Below are 25,634 nucleotides of genomic sequence, written 5' to 3'. Positions count from 1 at the left end.
TTGTTTATAAAGTTTAAATACTGTTTTAAATTATTTTAATTAGAAAATATAAATATAAAATTGAAGATATTTTTACTATAATTAATAATCAGTTAGATGGGAAATTAAATAGAATCATTAAAATTTTTTGTTTTTTTATTTCGTAAAAACTAAAAATTGATTATAACTTTTTATTTTTGGTTTTTTTTAAACTGTTTTCAAGAACTGTTTTAAGTTTTTTTAATTATTGTACGATAAATTAAAAAAATCATATTTTTTATACATTTAAAATATGAATTTTATAATTAAAATAATATTAATTATAATAATATATTAATTTCAATATATTTAAAAATATTACTAAAAATAAAAGAACAATAAAAAATGTTAACCAATAAATTATATTTTTGATCTTTATAAGAGCGCAATTGAAAATTATAATTAAATTTAATGCTTTCAACCTTATTTTTCATTTCAAGTTAACCTTATTACTATAATTATTAATAATAAAAATGAGTTTCGAAAAGTTAAAAAAAAATTATTTAAAAGAAATAATTGTGGTATATTAAAGAAGAAGTGGGTTAAAGGTCATAACACGACACATGCAAAAACTAAAAGCAGAAAGCCACTTTCTCTTGGTTTTTATTCTTGTTTGTGTGCCTTAGACATTGTTTGGATGGGGTGAGAGAAAGGTAAATAAAAGTAAGGAATAAATAATTATTATATTTCTGTTTAGAAGGGTGAATTAATGAAGGGTAAGAGTAAGTAAGAGTAAGACTTACCTTCCTTTATCCCTCAAATTCTAATTTTTCTTATACCCCAAATTGGAGTGTAAGCAGAGAGAAGTGAGAGATGAAAATTATTTTATTTTTTAGTTTTTTATTGTGTCTTTAATTTTTTATTAAAAATCTAATTATACTCATTAAAAATAAACCTAATTTACTAATATAAATAAATATCTTTTCTCTCAAGTGGCCGTATCTAATTTCTTCGCTCTCTCTCGTGAATTTTGAATTCTTACAGAAAAAATGTTAGTTTTTTCTTTCTATTTAATTTCAGTTATTAAATCATTTGTTCTTTCAATGGTTTGCGGTAATTATTATGCTCTAATTATCATTTTTTTTTCTAAATAATTCATTCTTTATTCAATCATTTTTTGTATTACTTTGTAGATATTTAAGTTAAATGTTGAAATAGTACATGCCATGATCTGACATAAAAATACAATAAAAAATATAAATTATATGTAACTAAACTAAAAATAAAATGCCTTAATTTGCTTATTAAAAAAAATAAAGAATAAATTTTATCTAATAGAAAATGATATTTTTATAATTTTAATAATTATTTACCTTTCTTTCACCTCTTTTCAAATATAAAGAATATACATTACCTCTCCTTACCTTTTCATTAATTCACCTCTTTTCAAACATGAGATTTTTTTTATTAAAACCCTCCTTACCCTCTCATTAATTATCCTTTTCTCACCTCATCCAAACAGAGCGTTAAAGGCAAGAGCGAGAGTAATAAAAAAATCACAAAACACATTAATTAACTGAACAAATTTTTTACTTTCTTTTTTTTCAAAAAAAAAAAAAAAAAACTGAAAATGGAAATGTTTCTGATCGTATCTTAAATTGTAGATTTTTTTTTAATTTTAAGGACTAAATTATGATTTATTTTTTATAATTTATTTTAAAAATTATTTTTTATTCTTAAACTACGATATAATTAATGCTTTTGTCTCCCTATTTTTAAAATTGATTTCATTTTAGAGTTCTAAAACCATAAAAAAGAAAAAGACCATTCCGTCCAAAAGTTTTGTTAATAAACTATGAAATGACCATATTATCCTTGGTTAAATTGCAAACTTCCTAAAAAAACCAACCACTCTCTTTACACCTTTCATCATTCAAAAAATTTTCATTTTAGTAATAAGTAATAATGTTTCTCTCAGGCATTTTATCAAACAAGAGAAAAGCATTACACAAATTTATGCATGCATTTCCCATTTGCTTGTTGAATAATCATATATTCCCATTCTTATCACTCTCTCCTGCAACAACAGCAATAAAACCCTTCCACTCCTTGCCCCTTTCTATTTTTCTCTCTATTTCAGTCTCTCCTCTCTTTTTCTCTTCCATTGATGCCTCTATTCCCTTACTGATTTCTTTGATTCTTTCTTTATTTCACTTTCCCACCCCCTTACCCCTTTCGATTGCTCATTTCAAGTCTTTTCTTGATCTCTCCTCTCACCTGTAATGCTCTAAAGTCAACTGCAAGACCCTTTATTGCCTTGATACCATCAAGAACCTCACCATGCCAGTTGCCACCATTGTCCATCACTTGTAAGCTGCAACTCCTCACTGCCTTGCCACCATTGCATCTCCTTCCCTCCCTCAATTAAATTGCATGTCACTATCTCTCCATTCAAATGCCTCCACAAAAGCTTGGTACCGAAGGGAGGTGAGCTGGGTTTGGTCTCATGTGAATTTTTCGCTGATGAGAGAAGCAAGAGGTTGTCTGCGCGAGGTGAGTGAAGGGGGAGGCAGGAGCTGAGATTAAGGAAGGAGGTGAGGGGCTAATTATTGTTCATTTGGTAGGGAGAATGAGGGTTTTGCATGGAAGAGACTAGAGAGCTTGTTAGAATTATGACTTAAAATCTTAGAGGGATTTGGAGAGACCTTTTCCTAATTTGAGTGGGAGAAATATTCCTTAATAAGATAGATGAATATTTCCTATATAAAGTAAAATTCTTATTTTAGTGTTATTCCTAAATTGAGTGGGACTCCTAATCAGATTAGGATTGAAAGAATTAAAACTATAAATAGGAGAATGGTGGAAAGAGTTATTTGGCTTTCAGCTCATGGAGTGAGGCTGTTACCCATTGTAGAGAGGGGCCTTGTCAATTGCTGCAGATTTGGCTCTGCCCACTGATGAGGGGATTTTACCCATTGCAATGGAGAGATGCTTTAGACTAAGGTGGAGTAAGGACATAGAATTCAAGAGGAATGAATTCTTGTCCATTGGTAAGAGGGTTCTTGCCCATATAGTTGAAGGCACCCTTTGTGACGTAGTATTATAATAGTAAATATATTGGGTTATGTATAAAGGAGACTAAGAGGAACCAATTAATATATTTACTATGAGCAATTTAATATTGTATGGGTTCTCTTGGCTGTAATTGAGTTTATGAGTAGTATAGTTTTGAACTTGTAATTGATAATTTATTATTGTTAATAGTGAAAGATGACATGCCCATGGATGTAGCCCTATGTGGAGAGGGTGAACCATGTAAATATTGGTATTTTGTATGTTTGCTTTATTTCTTTGCAGTTTACACGCTTTCACAGTGCACAATAAATTGTATCAGAGTATGGGGATGATCTTGATAAGTTTGATTGAAGGTGGAGCTGTTGTGAGATATAGAAAATCACACATGCAATAATGGTGGTGGTGGAGAGTTGAAATTGAGGTGGAGCTCTTGATGCAAAATCAAGATAGTTGATGACGTGAAGATTTTTTTGAAGAATGAAGCAAGTTACACCCAAGATGAAGATTAAAGAATTGATGATTTGAAGGGTTCAAGCTCAAGCATGGAGATTTGATGATTTGATGACACCCAATAATTTAAGGTTTGCAATGGTTGATGGATTTTGAGTCAAGGTGGAGATTGTTAGAATTATGACTCAAAATCTTAGTGAGATTTAGAAAGACCTTTTCTTAATTTGAGTGGGAGTAATATTCCTTAATAGGATAGAGGAATATTTCCTATATAAAGTAGAACTCTTATTTTAGTGTAATTCCTAAATTGAGTGGGACTCCTAATCAGATTAGGATTGAGGAAATTAATATTATAAATAGAAAAATGATGGAAAGAGTTATTTGGCTTTCAGCTCATGGAGTGAGGCTGTCACCCATTGTAGAGAGGAGCCTTGCCAATTACTGCGGATTTAGCTCTGCCCATTGATGAGGGCCTTTTGCACATTGCAGTAGAGAGATGCTTCAGCCTAAGGTGGAGTAAGGACATAGAATTCAAGAGGAAGAAATTCATGTCCATTAGTGAGAGGGCTCTTGCCCATATAGTTGAAGGCACCTTTGTGGTGTGGTGTTGTAATAGTACATATAGTGGGTTATGTATAGAGGAGACTGAGAGGGACTAACTAATATATTTACTATGAGCAGTTTAATATTTTATGGGTTCTCTTGTGTGTAATTGGGTTTATGAGTAGTATAGTTTTGAGCTTGTAATTGATAATTTATTATTATTGATAGTGGAAGATGGCATGCTCGTGGATGTAGCCCTATATGGAGAGGGTGAACCACGTAAATATTGGTGTTTTATATATTTACTTTATTTCTTTGCAGTTTACATGCTTCCGAGGTGCACAACAGAGCTTAAGTTTCTTGACACGAGAGAGAGAAAGAGAGAGTGAGTGGGGAAGGAAGGGAGGAGATAGAAGAAACTAGACGGTATTTGGGTCTTTTTATTATTTAATTAACGAAGAATGAACGCGTGCATGAACTCTATAATCTTAGACTTCCTCTTCCATATACTTGAATATGTACCTGAATACCTTACACTTCAACTGCATGGGTCTTGAGTTATTGTCTTGATCGACCGACGCTTAGATTTGCCTTGTGGAAGCATGCCTGTGATGCCGTGAGGAAGGATACCTCAGGGGTCCTTATCGCTGATCATTGCTTTTGCTCTGTCGACCCTCTAACGCCAAGAATGCCGAATGAGCTCTATCCTTTGTCTCTTCTTCAGTTTGCAAAGAATGTTTGAATTTGATGAGTTTCTTGAGGTTCCTTGCTATGTTTGAAACACTGAACTTAAAAATGGTGGTTTTTAGCTTTGAGTTTTTTCATGTGTTGCTATCTTTTGTAAGCTGAATAGAGAATAGGGGCAGCGTTGGTCTCTTGCTTCTCTCCTGCTTGCCAGGGTTAGGTTAGTGGACTTGGGAGTGATAAGCCTATTGTATGGGTTGCTTTCTTTGTAATCTAGGCTTGTTTATTAGGTCTGCTATTTTAAGTTTAGGGCTATGTTGTATCCCACTTTTTTTTTTTTAAATGAATTAATCTACTAATTATTAACAAAGGAAAAAAAACATAAAATAAAATAACATAACCTTGTGTTTGGAAAGAATAATTTAAAAAATGATATTTAAATGTGATAAAAATATATATTTTGTTTAATCGATTAGAGTCATGAATATATAATCTATCAATGATTTATTAGCCTTGTGATTAATGATGAGATAGGCTGGAGAGAGATCTCAAATTCGAGTCTAAGGGCTATAAGTGTATCACTTAACTTTGAAATTTTACAGTTTACTATCTGGCTCTTATGGTTTTCAGATTATTGCGAGGACTTAGAGAGTGATTAGTCTGGTTGGCTAATAGTTAAGATATATCTCCTGAAGACATATATATATGTGTGTGTGTGTGTGGAGAGCCTGTTATTTGAGTATATATTTAAAATGATTTATAAAATAGTGTTATTTCAAATTAATTTTAAAATATTCTTAATAAATAATTAAAATAGTGTTATTTAAAATCCACAATTTATCAATAATTTAGACTAAAATTAAATCTAAATTTCTTTATTTCAAATGTTAGTATCTAAACACAGCATAAATGAATCTTATTTCAAAAATTTTCAAATAAATGTCTTTAATATATTGATTAAATGGTAATTAAACTACATATAATTAAATTATCATAATTAAATAAAAATAATTTCTAATAAATAAAATTTTCTAGCAATGAAAGTATTATAAATTTTAATAATTGATCTGAATTTTTCTCCAAAATCATTATATATTTAGTATTTTTTATGATTATTTGGTTTAATTGTTAAAAAAATAAATTGAGTTAATATAAATGTATAAGTCATCTTAAATTTTTGTAAAATGATTTTTTTTATAAAATAATTAATTATGAAAAATTTGTTAACTTAATAAAGAAAATAAAATTTCTATGCATAAAAAAATAAATATAATACTTTTTATTAATGTTAAAAATATTAATTATAGATACCATTAGATAAGGTATGCTCATCTAGTAGTTCACATTTAAAATTTATAATTTGAATTAAAATTTAAGATTTGGGAAAAATATAATAATCTAAGATGTTGAGAAAGTTTATAAATTTTTTTAAATTAATTAATTTATGAAAAAGTATTATTTTATAAAAATTTAATGGGATGGATTATAAAATTTTATTAAATTATATTTTTAATAAAGTAATTTTAATTTATATTAAATGAAGTACCCATAGAGTGCACTATTATAACCTCCTTGGCGCGTGAAATTTAGACAAAGCCCAAGCAAGACCAATAAGGTATTTGATTACATGTTCGCAAAAACTCAAAACGGCCGAAACGGTCACCTGGAGCAAACCGTTAATAGCGGCAAATTTCCTTCCACTTCTTTCTCTCTCGAGTTTTTTTATCACCAATTGTCCTCTACACTTGTCCCTCCCTAAACCCTCAATTTTCTTCCCAAGTTTTCCCTTTCTAGGGTTTCTGTTTCTCTCATTCACTCATTCCTCTGTCCAGTAAGGTCTCCTTCCTTGTAGATTCTTTTTTCTTTTTTTGAATTTTTTAGGTTAGGATTCAAATCAGTTGGTATGATTTTCTGATTTTAACATTTTCCTTTAATTTTTTTTTTCTGTAAAGGAAGTGTAATATTTTCAAAAAATGTCGAAGAAGGAGAAGGAGGATGAGAGAATTGAAAGGATTATTCGCGGTCTTCTCAAACTTCCTGAGAATCGAAGATGCATAAATTGCAATAGTTTGGTGAGATAATTTCTGTTTTCATTTTTATTTGAATTTTTATTGTAATTTCATTTGATATGAAAAATAAATGCTCCTTCAGTGCGTTCTTGATTAGCTAGAGCTTTACAGGATAGGATGGTGATGGTTCAGTGATCAATTGTGATTAAAAGAAGAAGAATATGAATATTTATGGTTTTTTGCAAGTGAAAAATTAATTTAATGACTTGTTATACGAATGGGAGCCCAAATTTTGTTTAAAAGATGAGATGGAATTAATTTTTGATTTGGTGTTAGAGTAGAAATGCTATGCCTCGAGGATGTGTTCGAGCAAAAGATGTATTATTCATGTATTGATGTATTATGATACTGGTAATTAGTCCAGCATTATTTCTCAAACACCAATTTTTTGTAGGAATCAACTAATTAATCCAGCATTATTTCTTTCTCCAGATATTCTTATGAGCTAAACTTTTACTAGGTTGGAAACTGGATAATGCCTATCAATGTATTATTTTTCAGCTTCCTAGATATTATCCTTACTTGATCTCATTCTGGCAGGGACCACAATATGTTTGCACAACTTTCTTGACATTTATTTGCACAAATTGTAGTGGAATACAGTAAGTGTTAAATGAAATTTTTTTTTTACTCTTGCCTCTTTCAGTGAGGCTTTTGAACTTTTTTGGCAGCTTTCCTCATATCAATCGTGGTGCATATAATTTATAAAGCACTATATGACATTGAAAGGTGTTTTGGCATTATGGCCAGATTTATTTCACCATTGAATTTTGTATTTTAAGTAAAAGAGACTAACTTAATTTGTATATCTCCAGTCGGGAATTTACACATCGAGTAAAATCAGTGTCAATGGCTAAATTTAAAGCAGAAGAAGTTAGTGCTCTTCAAGCTGGGGGAAATGAGGTATGCTAAATAACAAATGATCTCAATAATGTTCTTGGCAACTCTGTTTTCATGATTTAATATGAAATTCTTTTCATAGAGAGCAAGACAACTTTATTTCAAAGAATGGGATCCTCAGCGGAATTCCTATCCTGATGGCAGGTGGTTAAGTATATGTTTATTTTAATATCAGAAAATCTGCAAGCAATGCCTTCTGATTCACATGTTTGCTTCCAGTAATCTTCACAGGCTTCGCGATTTTATCAAGCATGTTTATGTGGACAGAAAATATTCTGGTGAGAGACGTCATGAGAGGCTCCCAAAGCTGAGATTGGTAAAGATACTCCTCAGACACTGTCCTTTTCATTTTAGTTTATTCTTTCTTCGGAAATGTTTCCAATATTAATCTGCATATGATATTAATAATTGCCAATTCAACAACTTCAGACCTCATTATTTGGATTCTTAGAAAGTCTGCTGCATGCTCTCTACCTGAAGCTTTTCTCATTTATTAAAGGTTCCTGTGCTCTTATACAGAGTGACAAGGAGGAATCCCGTGAGAGCAGGAAGCTTGGTTTAAATTGTGGTCACTATAAAAGTCCTAATTATGAGAGCAGATATGACCAGAAAGGAAGATCTCATCCTGGTGGAATCAGTGATGACAAAAGTATAAAATATTATTATGACGAAAGAAGAAGTCCTCGTTATGCCCAAGAAAATTCAAGATATGGAGGTTTCAAGAAAAGTCCTGTCCGCTTTGCAGTTGTTGATGACAGGTTTCGAGATGACGGTGCTCAAAGCGGAAGGGAATCTGCTAATCATAGGTTTTCAAATAAAGATGGCAGGTTTGGGAGCTTGTCACCTGACCGTAAAAAGAGCATGGATCAGTCCAGCTCCCCAGTGGCACAACCTGTTAAAGATATCCCAGGGCAGAATGCTCCGGCTATGCAAGTAGGTGAATGTTCTAAAGCAACTGTCAGGAAAGATGCTGATGGCTCTACCCACAATCAGGTTTGATAATTGCTGAATAATACTGGATATACTATACAATTGTTGAATGTACAATATTATTTTATAGTCTTTGGCAAAAGGCAGGCAAACAACATTGCAGATATTCTTACAATGAAATATTCAGCACTGCAATTATGTTAGATTCTCTTGTTATTTTGCTTTTATGAATTCTCCTTCCCTCTTTACTCAAGCACTCATTTTGAGAAGAGGAAATATTTACTGTATGATCAATCAAAAGATATTTTATATGTCAGTTCTCTAATAATCATCTGTGAATTTCTTTTGTAACTTGCTTTGCTTTGCAGCTTGTAATTTGTTAATATGGCTGGGTTGTTTTTATAGCCTAGTACACTTTTTAAGTGCAGATTCTGATGCACGATGAAAGCTTCACTTACCTGTTTTTCTCATTGCAGATTAGTGGCAGCAAAGGATTTATTGATGGGAAGACTTTGGAAGAAAAAAATCAGAATTTAGAGAGCTTGATAAATTTTGATTCTGATTGCATGCCCTCCAATGCTGCAACAGGACCACAAACACAGGAAAATCATCAGTTGAGTGACGGAGGCAACCACAAGTCTAATGGACCTTCCACAATGCAAAATGCATCACAGGTCCCAAAACCAAATACTTTGGAATTTTTGCTTTTTGAATTGTCAGTTCCCTCTGTTGAAACTGCTGGTAGTGTATCTGAAGATTCAAATAAAGATAATCCTCCATCAACTACATCTGGAGGCAATATGCCCATGAGTGGTGACATTTCAGCAGCAGTGCCATCAGGGCTGATGTTAACTTTACTAGACAATATGGGAGCTTCTACCAATGCAACTGGAGGCAATGTGCCCATTGATGTATCACCAGCTGTAACTCCTGGGCAGATGTTGGCATTATCCAGCAGTGCTGGTACTTCCACAATTGCATCAGGAGAAAACATGCCCAATGGCAATGTTTCAGCAGCTGTGCCTTGGGGGCAGATTTCAACATCACCCAATAGTGCTGGTCTTTCTATAAGTGCATCTGGAAAAAGTACTCCTGCTGGTGGTATTTCCCCAGCCGCAACTGTGGACCAAACATTATCATTACATGATACTTTTGATTCTACAACTCCATCTACTACTAGTTTGCCCGTGCAACCTTCTGATGGAGCACCTTCACAAGCTGCACCTGCTATTCATGGTGATTCCACTTTCAAGGCTCCAAATGGGAAACAGGTGCCCAGCATGCAGCAACATCAGCTTTCTGAATTTCCTTCTGCAGACAGTAAACCTAGTGGACAACCCACTTGTACTACTACAGTTGGACCTCCAAATAACCAGGTTAGTTTTTGTATTAGTTTAACTTCAGAAAAATTTCAAGCTGAGTTGCCAAGGAGGTTAAGAGTAAGAGCCTGTTTGGCATTGAGGTTGAAACTTGCTTTTTGGAAAAGCAGCTTTCATTTGCTGTTGAAAAAGCAGTTTGAAGAAGTTGTTTAGCTATTTTAGGTATTTTATGACTAAGACATATCAAATCTAATATAAAAATAATTTTTAATAGCCTCTAAAGTAGTGCTTTTCTCAGCACAACTCAAACAGCAATAGCAAGCAGACTCTTAGAGTTTTACAACTCTATTTGTTTCAAGATGAAATCTTAAAAAAGAGTGAATTACACCAGAAATTTTTGTTAAAAGGTTCAAGGGATGATCATAAGACACTAAAGCTTTATCCCTATAGGTTGTATACCTCTAGTTTATGCCTTCCATAGCTGGAAAAGACTTTAAACCATCCTTTTTGAGATCCCATTTTCTAATAGTAGATACAGTTATTTTATTGAGTCTCCTTTCTCCAAGTGCACTTGCAAATGTGATGGACAATATTAGCATGATGTTTCACTTTACCCTGAAAAGAAGACTTCAGCTTTTCCATCTCAAATGTATGAATTACAGTTCTAATATCAGCTGTCAGCACTTTTTTTATCAGTTCCCCCCTTTCTGATAATTACTGTCATATTTCATTATTCAGTCAGATGAACTTCTGGATTTTGGTCTATTGTAATATAACCAATATGTGTTTTATGAGCATGGATGACATATTACATAATATCTGGTTGACTTGTTGAAAGTTGAAAGCGTTCTTTGTCCTGTACTAGATCATAAACTGATATATATTTATATATCCCTCTGCTTGTGTGTTTGTCTGGCTTCAAAACATGTATATATATATATTTGCTTACCATTGTGCACACTGTACTTATCTGAAGCTGTGGACTTCTCTGAATGTGCCTAATGCTCAAGGACCTGATAGCGCTTCTGCTGAATTCACTCACGATGTCACAAAAGTAGCCCAAGAATCCAGTTCTGGAGTTAAATCCCAGCAACTCCCAGTGGAAACGAAGTCTATTGGAAGAAAGGAACTCCCTGCAGTAATTGCCTCGTCTTACATTGTTTTAGATGTTGCTCTGAATATTCTCATAATATATGTTTATCCTCTGCAGGACCTTTTCACTGCAAGTTATTCACCAGCGACTGGGTCAATTCCAGGTTGGCAAAGTGCTCTACCTTATGGCATGGGATTCGGCATGCAGTATTATCCTAATGCAGCGGTATCTTATGAACCAAGATGATCAAGTGGAATGAGTTCTGTGTTACCTATTCAAAACGTTAAGACACTGATTTTATTATTATTATTATTATTTTAATTATTGGTTTTTGTTACAGCCTGTGGTAAAATATCTTAACCATGCAAAATCAAGCAACCCATTTGATCTAAACGACGAAACCACTTCAGTACAAGTTTCACCAGTACGTACAGCACTCAAGAGTAATTTTAATACTTGTGTTAATATTTCTTTTATTATATTTTTCATTCATCTTTGCTTTGCCCTGTGTTTTTCTTGAGCTTTTGTATGCATATGCATGCCCTTTATCTTGTATCTGCAGTTGGCTGAGAATCACTGGTTAAGTAGAAAGCAGGGAAAATGTGGATGAAGTAGTAAAATATTTATGGGAATCTAGGAAGAGGTTATGTTATAATACCTATGAGATGGGAGGCAAACAATTCCAGTCTAGTTATATGCTTAACTATCTCTTTACAATTGCAACGAATTTATAGATGATAGTTGTGGAAAGCGCCAAAAATATTCTCTCTCAAATGTCAAGGTGCTTCCTTTTGTCAAAATAATTTTGGAATAAGTATGCTTAATTAGATTATTGAACCTTTGTTCTCAATCATTTCTGTTTTTCTATTTATATATAGTATTTGATACTTTATTGAATCTTTAATAAAAAAGGTATTATGACTAAGTCCATTGCTTTTGTCAAATCAACACTCTTGTAAGGCTTTTGTTTCTTAAATGTAATTTTTCATTGGAATATGGAAAATTGAGTCAATCTCAAAGCTATATATTACAGCGATGCAATTTCCTTCTGTGTGAAAATTTGCAGGCAGCACTTACTAATGTGTCAGTTCCAAGGAACTTATTGCCCTCTACCAGCATCGACAAAAATTCTTTAGGGTTAATGGCAACTCAAGCACCGTCTTATGCATCTGCAATGCCTCTACAATCTTCTTCCTTTGCATCACCCACATCTGGTAAATTTAATTTCACACTTGTATTTCTATTAAACCACCTATCTAGATTAATTTCAATTCTAACATCTCAGGTGCATACATGGGGCAACAACTCCACATGAATACACAACCTTCTAGGTAACACTTCTGTCTCTGTTTGTCTTCAACTCTCAAAGTAGTTTCTCTTTACCATGGGATGACCATGAAGAATGAATAAATTCACAAGATACCACAATTATTTTACTCTCCTAATAGGCCTTATGTGTGTGTGTGTGTGTGTGTGTGTGTGTGTGTATATTGGAATTTCTAATAACACCCTCTATTATTTTTATTTTTTACAAAAATGCCAAAAATGTATTTATAGCGACAGATAAATAATTTCTAATCAATAATGTATATTAGTGACATGTTATGTCGCTAATTTATATAATTTCGTCAATAACACCATTTAGTGACAAAAAGATACGTCGCTAATAATTTTTGCAATTAGAGGCTTTTTATATGTTATCGTCGCTAATATTTTTTAGCGATTGTTTATCTGTAGCTACATACCTAAAAATTTCAATTTCTAATATTATAATAATTAATATAAATTAAAATTTTAATACTATTTTAATAATAATTTACTTATATTAGAAAAATATATTATAATTCTTAATATAGTAATATGAGAAACTTGGAACTAAAAAAGGGGAGAAAGATATTTATAGATTAGCAAGGAGGAGAGAAAAGAAATATCAAGATCTCAATCAAGTTAGATGCATTAAAGATAAATAAAGAAAAGTGTTGGTGAAAGATGAGGACATTAAAGAAGATGGAGAAATTATTTTGATGATCTCTTTAACAATAGTCAAAGTGGTAATAGCGTGAATATAGACTACAGAGCAGTAGAAAAGAATGTGAATTATACTAGAATGATTAGATCTTTAGAAGTAAAGGAAGCACTTAAGAGAATGAAAGTGGGTAAAGCCTGTGAACCTGATGGAATACCGATTGAAGTGTGGAAGTATTTGGGAGATATGAGAGTGATATGGTTAACTAAATTGTTTAATAAGATTCTAAACTCAAAGAAAATGCCTGATGAATGGAGGAGGAGTATTTAAGTACCTATTTTTAAAAATAAGGGAGACATACAGAGTTGCTTAAACTATAGGGGAATTAAACTCATGAGCCATACTATGAAGTTGTGGGAGATAGTTGTGGAACATCGACTACGTCATGACACTTCTAGCTCTCCCAATCAATTTGGCTTTATGCTCGGTCGTTCAACTATGGAAGCGATCTTTCTCATTAGAAGCTTGATGGAAAAATATATAGACGTGAAGAAAGATCTACACATGATTTTTATCGATTTGAAGAAGGCTTATGATAGTGTTCCAAGAGATGTCTTATGGAGAGTGTTAGAACAAAAGAGGGTATCTATTAGGTATATACAAGTGTTGAAAGATATGTATGAAGGAGCAACTACTATTGTGCGCACAGTGGGAGGGGACACAAGAGATTTTTCTATATCAATTGGATTACACCAAGGTTCAACTGTAAGCCCTTACCTTTTTACATTAGTTTTAGATGAATTGATGAAACATATACAAGAGAGTATTCCTTGATGCATGATGTTTGTAGATGATATAGTTCTAATAGATGAGACGCGAGAAGGAGTCAATAGAAAGCTAGAGCTTTGGAGAAGTACTCTAGAGTCAAAGGGTTTGAAGTTAAGTAGAACAAAGACAGAATACATGCATTGCAAGTTCAGTGAAGGCCGAACTGGTGATAGGGAAGGAGTTAGTTTGGATGGAGTGGTACTGCCCCAAAGTAATCACTTCAAATATCTCGGCTCAATCCTTCAAGTAGATGGGGGATGTGAGGGGGATGTTAATCATAGGATTAAAGCCGGATGGTTGAAGTGGAGAAGTGCCACAGGAGTTTTATGTAATCGTAAGATTCCAAATAAGTTGAAAGGAAAATTTTACCGTACAGCTATACGACCGGCCATGTTATATGGTAGTGAGTGTTGGGCACTGAAGGAGTCATATGTGTCTAAGATAAGAGTTGCGGATATGAGAATGTTAAGGTGGATGAGTGGCCATACTAGACTAGAAAAAGTCCGTAATGAGAGTATTAGAGAAAAAGTAGGAGTGGTGTCAATTGAGGATAAGTTGAGAGAAGGAAGATTGAGGTGGTTTGGTCATATGAAGCGTAGACACATGGAGGCTTTAGTTAGACAAGTAGAGCACATTAGGTTAGAGGATAGAAAGAAAAGAAGGGGTAGACCTAAACTAATTTGGAAGAGAGTAGTACAACATGACCTAGAAGTATTACACATTTATGAGGATTTAACTCAAAATCGTTTAGAATGGAAAAAGAGAATCCATATAGTCGACCCCAAATTCTTGGGATAAAGGTTTAGCTGAGTTGAGTTGAGTTAATCCTATAAGTATTGTTAATTCATTAAAAATTATTTAATTTATTTTAATGAAATTAATAAAAACATTAAACACTGAATATTACTCTTACTAATTTATTTTTTAATTGTTTCAAATATTTAAAAACTCATATTATTAAATTTTATTTTAATTTTTAAATAAAAAATATTAATTATATATATAAGTGGAAAGGAAAGAGAATAATAAGAAAACGAAAAATATCCTTCACATAATTATAAAATTATTATTAAAAATTAAAAATTTGTATTTATATCAATAGACATGCAATTCTAATCCTATTTAATTATAACTATTTTATTTGTTATAGATTTTTAGCCAATTTAAAAAATATAAATATTAGTAACGGATAAGTTTTAACTAAATATTAAAATAAAAAGGTTTAAATTTTTAATTCAATTCAAGTAGAAGAACCATTTTATTGGTCACAAATTTATAACATTTTTTTTAAATTATTGATATTGATAAAAATATAGTTTTAACCAAATTGAAAATTTATTTTTATATATAAACAATTCTCATTTATTTCATTTTCATTAAAAACAAAAAAATATTTTGATATTCTCAAATTATTTCTCAATATAATAAATTAAAAAATAATTTTTATTGAAATTTTAATAAAATTATTATAATTGCATATAAATTTTGACTAATTTAGTTAAATAGAAAAAAATTAACACTAATTTTCAATTTTAATAAAATTAATTAAAATTTTAAATAAAATTAAAAAAGTGCTTAGAATTTATTTTATTAATTAGTCTTATTTTTAAATAAATTTTATTTTTTATGTAAAAAATGTTATAATTTATAAATTTATTAATTCATAAAAATCTTTTAGACTTTATTTGAATAATTAATCATTTGAAATAAAAATAAATTTTTATTTTTGCATTAAAATATCATATCAAATTTAAATATTTATTTATTTCAAATTTTTAGCTATTTTTATATTATTATTTAATGGCTAAATGACTAAAAAAAATAAGAACCTTTTATAAGTTTTTTTTTTTTTTTTTTTAATTTAGCCAAACCTTTTAATCGTATCAATTTAATCTCAAACTTTCATATTAGTTTCAATTTAAGCAATTTGTCTAATTGGATTACTTAATTGATAAAAACAATTCAAATATTTGCCTACATCATTAATATTAGCCAATCATTTTATTTTTATATCAATTTTAGTAGTTATTCTCAAATTGATAAAAATATTATTTTAATTAGTTTCTTTATCATTTTAAAAATTATAATTAGATTTATTTTAGTTATGTTATTTGTTCATATTTTAGGTTTAAATATTTGATTTTTTTTTGCTTTAAATTTGAAATAAAATAATAAGAAAAATGTGAATTAGAAGTATAAGTAGAAAGAGAGAAAAAAAATTAAAAAATAAGATAATAATATTAAATATATTATTTATTTATTTATTATTCTTTTATCGACATGAAGTTTGCTAAAATTAATAAAAATATTAAAATTATTGAATATATTAATAAAATTAAAAGAAGTAGCTAAAATTGATGGTAAATGAAAAAGGCAAAATGTTCAATTTAGCTCTTATACTTATTAGGAAAGTTAAATTTAGTCAATTTTTAACTTTTTGTCCAATGAATCTAAAAGTTTCAGTTTAAACTTAATTTAGCTCAAAATTAAAATTTATGAGCTAAATTTCTTAATTTTGGGACTAAATTTCTTAATTTCTTAATTTAAGCCTAAAAATCAAAAGGTTCAATTTTTTTATTTTCTTGATTTTTAGACTAAATTGATTTTAAATTGAAATTTTTGAGCTAAATTAGACAAAAAATTAAAATAGGCTAAATTAAACTTCCGCAATAAATATAGGGGTGTACCTTTAGATCAAATGAAAAAAATTTGAATTATTTTTTTCAATTGATGAGTTCATTTGTTTTTAATGAAAAAAATGAATTATTTTTTTTATCCTCTTGTCAAAATTAATGAAATAAAATGGTAAAAAATATGTACATTAGAAGTATAAGTAAAATTAAAGAGAGAAAAAAATTAAAAATTAAGAAAATAATATTAGATATATTATTCATCTATTATTTTTTTTATCAACACGAACTTTGTTAAAATTAATAAAAATACTAAAATTATTAAATATATTAACAAAATTAAAAGGAGTAAATAAAATTGATAATCAATGAAAAAATTGAATTATTTTTATCAATTGTTGAATTGATAAAAGGAGTTCATTTGTTTTAATAAAAAAATTTGAATTATTTTTTTTAATCTATGGTCAAAATTATTTAAATAAGCTAATATAATATAATTTTGGCCATTTGTTTCTCTTATAGTTAATTGATATATCTTAATTTTAGCCATCAATATATTTAAATTTTAACTGCTCAAAAATATTTTATTTAAAATAAACTAAAATTCTTAAAAATTAAAGAATTGGCTTTAATAGCAAAAAGTTAAAAAATAATTTAAAAGTGGGAAGGAGAGAACATTTAGATTTCCAAAAACACATTTCATTATTTTTATTCTTTACAAAATACCAAATTAAAATATATTTATAAAAAAATTATTAGTTCTAAACTTCTTATTACATTAAGGTAAAGTCAAACAGTAAAACACATATTTTTTTCCTTACAATCTCTATTCTAAATGAATTATAGTAATTTTATTAAAAAAAATTAAAAATTTGAAACTATTTTAAAAATAACTTATAGTAAATAATAAATTTTAATTTATAAAATCAAAATATTGATATTCCCATACCATATTTATGATATTTTATTTATAATATTTTAATCACTAAAGTAATATATATTAATATTTTTATTTTATGTGTTTTATTTATAATATTTTAATTACCTAAAGTAATATAACTTTATTTTTTTGAGCAAACTTTATTTAAAAGTAAAATACAATTATATTAATACAACTCAACTCAACTCAACTAATCTTTTATCTCAAAAATTTGGGGTCGGCTATATGGATTTGCTTTCTCCATTCTAAACGATTGGGTTAAATCCTTAGAAATGTGTAATGCTTCTAGGTCATGTTATACTACTCTTCTCTCCAAGTCAATTTAAGTCTATCCCTTTTTTTCTTTCTATCCTCTAACCTAATGTGCTATACTTGTTTAACTGGAGTCTCTGTATGTGTCATGCCTTATCCATTAAAGGTCCCTTAGGCAAATCCCACATCGGCAAAGCACGGAGATGGTCTTAGGTTCAAAAAGTAATGATATATAAAATGGGGAAACTAATCACTAGAGGCGCCTTTTGGTAGAATGGCCTGGAGAGTTGGAAGAACTCCAGGGTTAAGCATGCTCACTTGAGAGAAATCCTAGGATGGGTGACCTCTTAGGAAGTTCTCCATTCCACTTATGGGACAAAATCGTGAGGCTTACGGCCAAAGCGGACAATTCCTTTAGTGGTTGGAGCCCGATTGTTACAATTGGTATTAGAGCCACTCGCGTGTCCTCTTGGGCGATGGTGAGGCAAACCTCAGCGAGGACGCTGAGTCCCGAAAGGGGGGAAGAAAGGTCTCTTAGGCAAATTCCACATCGGCAAAGCACGGAGATGGTCTTGGGTTCAAAAAGTAATGATATATAAAATGGGGGAACTAATCATTAGAAGCGCCTTTTGGTGGAATGGCCTGGAGAGTTGGAAGAACTTCAGGGTTAAGCGTGCTCGCTTGAGAGAAATCCTAGGATGGGTGACTTCCTGGGAAGTTCTCCATTCCACCTATGGGACAAAACCGTGAGGTTTATGGCCAAAACAGACAATTCCTCTAGTGGTTGGAGCCCGATCATTACAGTATGTCTACGCTTTATATAACCAAACCACCTCAATCTCCTTTCCCTCAACTTATCCTCAATTGGCACCACTCCTACCTTTTCTCTAATACTTTCATTACGGACTTTATCTAGACATTCTCATCTCTGTAACTCTTATCTTAGACGCATACGACTTCTTCATTGCCCAACACTCACTACCATATAACATAGCCGGTCGTATGGCTGTACGGTAAAATTTTCCTTTTAACTTATTGGGAATCTTACGATCACATAAAACTCCCGTGACACGTCTCTACTTCAACCATCCGGCTTTAATCCTATTACTAACATCCTCCTCACATCCCCCATTTACTTGAAAAGCTGAGCTGAGATATTTAAAGTGATTACTTTGGGACAGTACCACTCCATCCAAACTAACTCCTTCCCTATCACCAGTTTGGCCTTCACTGAACTAAAATACAATTATATTAATGAATAATTAAATTTAATTGGTTATTGAAAATAATATATTATGATAATATAATATTATATACAAAAAATTAAAAGAAAATTATATAAAAAAATTCAAATCATAAGTTTATATAACAAGTAAACCAGCGTGCAATGCACATTAAGATAAAAACTTGTTTGATTAAGTGAGGAGAGGTTTTCCAAAGGCTATATGGCTCTTCAATTTGTATGCATTAAATTGAATATCTGAAAACCATATTCTTCTTCTCTCTCCATCTGTGCATTATGAATTTCTCTCGCTGATGATCTTATAATCATCTCATTGAAGAAATTTGAATTTTTATTATCATTGCAGGCCACAAGGAGCTGCAGGTGCCTATGATACTGACGCCCATTTTGGCTCACAAAACATAACCCAGCAATCTTCCAGCGGCTATCCACTACCTTCTGCTCCAAATTCACTTCCTTCTATGGGAGGGAACCCATTTGGATAAACCAAGGATTATATTTGGGTTACAGTCTCTTAAGTTTGTGGAACAGAAATCTGGGGTTCCTTCTGTTGAGGATCAAATGAAACAGGCTGCCTGAAATGAGATGGTACTTCTGTATCTGTGGTGATGAAGATGATTCTGAAAGAACACATAGAGGTGATCACTGTGGATGAAGCTATATTTTCAAGAACATATAGAAGTGATCATACTGTATAAAGGTGAATTTTCATGAACACATCATGAATGTCATCATCAGAACAGATTCGTTCTGATTACCTGGTCACCTAGGGTTCCCATTGATCCATTGGCATAGCTCATTGTCCTTTGTAGTTTTACATAGTGATCAATCTTTGTAGTAAATAAAGGTATATTTTCTTTATACATCGTGAATGCCATCATCAAGACAGATTCGTTCTGATTCCCATTGATCCATTAGCATACCTCGTAGTACTTTCTAGTTTTATCAATCTTTGTATAATTTCTTACAGGGCACTGTTACCATTTATATACTGCTCGTCTGCTATTTCCAAATGCTGTATTTATTGATTAATTGGACAAGGAAACAAAGACATGAAATTATTACAATCTAGTTAAAGATCTACTGCATTGTGTAATGTTTCTATTGCTCTTCTTTTTTGGTGGTTGATTGGGCTCCAACTAATTGAGGTTCGAACTCATAACCTCACTACTCTAAACACGACTCTAATGCCATTGAACCAAAGCTCATTGGTTATGTTATCTATTCTTAGTGCGAAGAGAAAGCCGCATCAGTGCTTGCTTGTCAGAAACTGGTGAAAGACAAATGCAGATAAGCTATTGATCACATTTTAGCAGTAAATGACAATAACTTAACAAGTTTAAACGTATAAACAAGAATGTTTCAGTGAATCATTTAGCTAAAGAACAACATGGGGTTCAAAATATCCTCTACATCTGCGCTTTCCCACGAATAAGTTAGGAAGCAGAGAGGATGAGAGGTATGGAAGTAGCCAGGGAGAGGAAACTTCAGTGATAATGCAGAGAGCCAGGGGCTGAATAAGACCACTTCAAATTAAAGAAAAAGTAGTACACTAAAAGTTTTTATTTGTTTTCATAACTTGGAAGGGACATTGGATTCACAGAATCACAGTGCCCTGACGAAAAGGCAGAAAATAAAAATCCCAATACAAATTTAAATTTCTATGGAATTCTTGTGCTATGCATAATGCCAGATCTCAACTTAAGAAGAACATGCGCAACAATCCCACACACAAAGCCAAGTGCTGCACTAGAACCCACAAGCGAAACTGCAGTGCATATAAGCATCACAAAGGATTCGTCCTTTGTGTTCATGTCTCTTGAAGCCATAGCTAGCTCTATTCCAGCAAACAATAGTAGCACTCCTAAGACCCCAACTGGGAATTGGTCCAAAACCATCACTAAAGAACTCCCTATAAGCAAGCCCAAGACCATTTTGGCTGCTCCCAGAAGGGTAACACACCCACCACTCCTACCTCCAAACTTGTACTGACCAGCAAGGCCTCCTGCACCATGGCAACAGGGCATGGCCCCAAACCAACATCCCACTAAGTTCATTAGGCCTACAGTCACTGAAAGAGAGGTAGCAGAGAAGTCCTTGCCTGGAAAAAGATCAGCTGACAGCTTACACACAGCAATGACAGAATTTAGAATTGATAAAGGAAGTTGAGGAATTGTGCCCTTGATAAACCCTTCTTTCCAAGCATGCTTGGAGATTTTCACCGCCTGAATAGAAGATGGTCCTAATTTAATATCCTGCACCACTTTAGGCCTCCTTATAATTGCCAAAACCACACCCAGCAAGAAGACCATAAAAGCAGAGGGAAGTGAGGAAATAATTTTCCTAATTCTCCTCCTCCTACTCCTATGCCTTTCTTCTTCACACAAATTGCTATTATTAATCTCTCTTTCTCCTCTATCCTCCCCTGCACCATTGACCACAGTAATAAAGCAAGCACAAAATACAGCCAAAACCAACCCATCCAACCCCAACCAGGGTCGATCTCCACCTGACTTTGACTTGTAAAAGTTCTGATCCTTCCTAATATACTTAACAGCAGTCATTGCAAATGATAACCCTTGTGAAAGCTGAATCCCCCGAACAACAGATAGTGGAATTAGCCTATAAACTAGCTGCATCAAACCTGTGCAACCCAAAATCAATAGAATTCCCCCAGTGCAAATTCCTGCTGCCATAACTTCTGGGATGCCAAATTCTTCTTTGTTTGATATAGCAACAGCAGCAATTGATTTCATGGGCTGTACTGGCATTGGCACGCCATAAATTGCACCAGTGACAATATTATACATGCCAGTGAATATTAGCGTTGTGCCCAGGTTAAGGTCACTGGCTAGGGTCAAGGCCATGACTATTGGGATGTAAGTGCCTAAGTCTCCCATGGCACCATTGATTTCTGCCCATTTTGATTGAAAGACCAAATTTTCTCTCACTTTGTGAACAATATTGGTCGGAAATTTGGAAGTGGGCGTTTCAGGAAGGTTTTGGAGGGTACCAACAACAGGTAATTGCTGGCTATGGGGCTCCATTGCTTGTCGTTGAAGCGAATGTTCCTCTGTAATATAAAAGTTTGGATTTGCAACTTTGCAAGCTTAGCCAAGTGTAATGAAGTAACAGTAACCTTTCAATTGATGAGAGGCCGTAAGAGAGCGGAAGACGGACGCCACTGGATGTGGGAATATTTGACATTCCACATATGATTTTATTCGGCTTGGTTTAAATTAAAATTTAGCAATTATGTCCGATATAACATAATTACTCACTTAACAGATTGCTGTTAAGTTCGAGTTCTCACACTCTTTATTAAAAAAATAAATAAATAAAATTAATAATTATGTATTCATAGTTGAATATTTTTTTGAAAATAATAATAATAATGTAAATATGGATTTTTTTTTTGTTAAGGGATAATAGCATTAAATGCCTAACTGTAGTTACATACTCTTCCATATTCAACAAAAAAATCTACCAAATCAAGCAAAATATCCATCTAAATCTCATACCCCATGAATTGGTTAAATATTCAATTTATGCTGTAAATGATCTCAATTTACACGTAAGAGAAATTAATCTTATACCATAACAACTCGACGCCAACTGAATATAAAAATTTATTAAAAAAATAAAATAAAAAAATCGATATAAAAATAACCACTGATGAGAAATTCATTAGTCATTCTTATAAATTTAATATGCCAAAAATTTATTATTATAGGTAATATATATTTAGTATTAGTGAATAATTTTTCTTTTGATTTGGTTTAATGATAAACAAATTAAATTTTTATATTATTTAATTTTATTTACTACTTTTAATTTTGACAAATTTATCACAATTGTCAAAATTTATTACAATTATATCTAGTTTTTGTTAACTAAATCTTAACTCCATGTCATTAATATGGATTTAATCCCATCACTACAATTAACATCTCTCAAATTTTATTTTGATATTTTTAAATAGGTTAAATACATTATTTCCCAACTTTTCCAAGGAAAAGTCAGTTGACTTCCCAACCTTTTCCTCGTCAACATTTAACATCTAACCTTTTTAATTTTGTTCCAATTTAACACCTGGCGCTGAAAGACTAACGTTTGTTATAGCCACACACAATGAATGATGTGGAAACAAACTCTGACATGGCTCTTATTAATATGTCTATGTGTATTACTATAGCCAAGTGAGACAATATAAAGAAAGAAAATAAATAGTATAATTAATATTATTTTAATATTTAAAAAATATATATATATATTTCCTTTCAATTCATTAATATTTATATATTTTTAAAATATTAAGAAATTTAAGTTAATAATTATCTTTTTTAAATATTAAAATTTATAAAAATAATATTTAAAATAAATCAAACAAAATATCCACCTAAATCTCATAGTGCAATAGTAAATAAATTAATCAAACTGTTTCTTTACACGTGCGTTATATCCCATCAATTGATTAAATATTTAATTTATTGAGTTGGACGCTTGAAAGGGACCTCATTTTACACGTCTTATATTGTGACAACTTAGTCCAATTGCATAAAATTTATTCCAAACAAAATATAAATATAAGAATTTATTAAAAAAATTTTTAAAAAATCAATGTAGAGCTACAGTTGAGAAATTTACTGGTCATTACTGTAGTTTTAACAGTGCCGAAAAAAATTTACATTTTAATGTATTAGTTTCGGTAATATATATTTATTACTAGTGAATAATTTTTCTTTTGATTTTGTCTAATGATAAATAAATTAAAATTTTTTGTATTATTTTAAATTTATTTAATAATGGGAGCATATTCTTTGAGGGAGGCATATTCTAGAAAATATTTTTAATGGGATATATTTATTAACTAAAAATGAGTATATTGTTTTAGGTGATTATTTTGTATTATATCATTATAATTACAATAAATTTTAATAATTAGAATAAAATTATCAAAATAAATAAATTTAAAAAAATATTTGAATTTTTTAATTACAATCTTACCATCCCAATTTTTTTTAAATTCCATTAAAATTTTACCATTTATCAAACTTTTTTATTGTCTAGCTTGAACTAAACGCAATGCAATATAAAAGCCCATAAAAAATGGAAAAGATTAGGAGAAGAAGCAACTATGGATGCCTTCAAATATATTTTTTTTAGTGAATTTGTGTCACGACCCAACCTATGGGCCGGACCGGCACTAGGACCTGGGCCAGTCTAAAGCCCCGAGGCCCGTAGTAAGCCTAACTATTCATTAACCCAACTCTAAGGCCCATTTGGGCCCAATTTCAAGAATTCAACCGGACAGAGTCCGGCCATAAAATGGACCTTCCAACGGAGAGTTTTTGACTCACCCGACCTGTAAACACAATATATATCAATTGGGGAGCTCAGCTCACCCTCCACATACTCATAACAACATAAAATAAATGGGAGCTCTGCTCCCTCATCCAGTCCATCAACATGCATAGAATAATAATAAGTTTATAGGTCCAAAATAGCAATTTATATTACAGACCCAATTCACATGAATATTTCTAACACATGTGAAAATTCTAGAAGTTTATAAAATTACACAAACATAAATAGATGACCTGCGAGGGAGAAAAGCAGGTTAACCTCAAAAATATCCTCATGTGGCCTGGAAAAATATTGAACAGGAGTGAGCGTTCGACTCAGAGAGTAAAATATTAATTTTAATCATAATCTCTATAACTATATAAAACTAATGCATCATGTAGAGTGAAATGCAACATCAGCAACAAATTCACATCATAACAGCAAAAAGGTAATTTGGAGCACTCACACACCCAGTAATATCAATCATAATATATGGGAGCTGATCCCCTATACAGCTCTCTTAAATCCAACCTGGTGCCAGCGAAGAACTTAAGCCGGACTTTCGCTTAATAAACCAAATCGGGGTCCCAACGAAAAACTCAAGCCGTGACTACCCTCGAAGGATCGGGTCTCAGCGAAGATCTCAAGCCGTGACTACCCGTCCTATCCATAGTACACACCACATCACACGCACGCCAACGCACACACACTACTCCAAATTACCACAACAATATCTATGGCACTTTAACAGTTATGAATGCAACATAAAAGTGCCTAGAGTTTAACTACATAGATACATACATATAAGTGATGCATGGGCATGCTTAAACATATAATAATATCGAAATTACAATTAAAATTAATATTTTACTCACAGACTTGACAGCGATCACTGTGGCGGCTGGGCGGAGGAAGAAGGCTGTCCCGACTCACCTGACAATTATATTACAATTATTTAATACAATTGACTCAATACAAATCAATAAAAGACCAAATTCGTCCTAAGTCATGCCGAAAATTCGGCAGAGTCTCCCCTATACCTAGGACCTACCCAACCTGCAAAAGGGCTCAAAACACACTTCTATATTCACAATCCATATATCCACAACTCAATCACATCACACAGCCCCTCCTAGGCCAATATCAGTCATCCATCACAATATGCAAAATTTCAATTTAGTCCTTATAATTGATCATTTTTGCAAAAACTGCCCAAAAAAGCTCTAAAAATTATAAAACTTTGCCCCGCGGTCCTTAGCAATATTACTAGGCTATTTCAAAAAGAATCATAATTTTCTGAACTATCACGAATATTTTATGGATTTTTAATCCTATTTAAGCACTAGAAAATTACGAAAAAGCAAGGTTCGGGTTTACCTTTGCCGATTCCGACTCCGGGGACGCGCTC

At 31.6% G+C, this 25,634-nt stretch overlaps 2 protein-coding genes across 10 annotated transcripts; one reads left to right on the top strand and one right to left on the bottom strand.

Annotated features, from left to right (window-relative positions):
- The first annotated feature begins 6,165 nt into the window (after window positions 1-6,165).
- On the top strand, window positions 6,166-19,893 carry LOC110641656 (uncharacterized). Of its 9 annotated transcripts, none has more exons than XM_058129937.1 (14): window positions 6,189-6,541; window positions 6,663-6,782; window positions 7,320-7,381; window positions 7,595-7,682; window positions 7,762-7,823; window positions 7,899-7,995; window positions 8,109-8,672; window positions 9,086-9,985; window positions 10,905-11,057; window positions 11,142-11,246; window positions 11,362-11,445; window positions 12,088-12,235; window positions 12,307-12,352; window positions 19,227-19,893. In XM_058129937.1, the coding sequence occupies exons 2-14, from the start codon at window positions 6,684-6,686 to the stop codon at window positions 19,363-19,365; spliced, it is 2,547 nt and encodes an 848-aa protein (XP_057985920.1). In that variant the 5' UTR covers window positions 6,189-6,541; window positions 6,663-6,683; the 3' UTR covers window positions 19,366-19,893. The 9 variants fall into 9 exon arrangements, 7 of the variants coding, with proteins under 7 accessions (XP_057985920.1, XP_057985919.1, XP_057985918.1 ...); XM_058129936.1 differs by having other exon boundaries at window positions 6,194-6,541; window positions 7,911-7,995; window positions 10,905-11,066; window positions 11,139-11,246; XM_058129935.1 differs by having other exon boundaries at window positions 6,194-6,546; window positions 10,905-11,066; window positions 11,139-11,246.
- A 501-nt stretch (window positions 19,894-20,394) lies between these two features.
- LOC110641657 (molybdate transporter 1) lies at window positions 20,395-22,068 on the bottom strand. The gene has a single exon (XM_021793473.2). The coding sequence runs from the start codon at window positions 21,925-21,927 to the stop codon at window positions 20,542-20,544; it is 1,386 nt and encodes a 461-aa protein (XP_021649165.2). The 5' UTR covers window positions 21,928-22,068; the 3' UTR covers window positions 20,395-20,541.
- Between the last annotated feature and the right edge of the window lie 3,566 nt (window positions 22,069-25,634).

The sequence above is a fragment of the Hevea brasiliensis genome, chromosome 11 (genome assembly GCF_030052815.1).
Source record: "Hevea brasiliensis isolate MT/VB/25A 57/8 chromosome 11, ASM3005281v1, whole genome shotgun sequence".
Lineage (NCBI taxonomy): Eukaryota > Viridiplantae > Streptophyta > Magnoliopsida > Malpighiales > Euphorbiaceae > Hevea > Hevea brasiliensis.
Note: the sequence above shows the minus strand (reverse complement) of the source record. Positions and strands in the feature narration are given on the sequence as shown.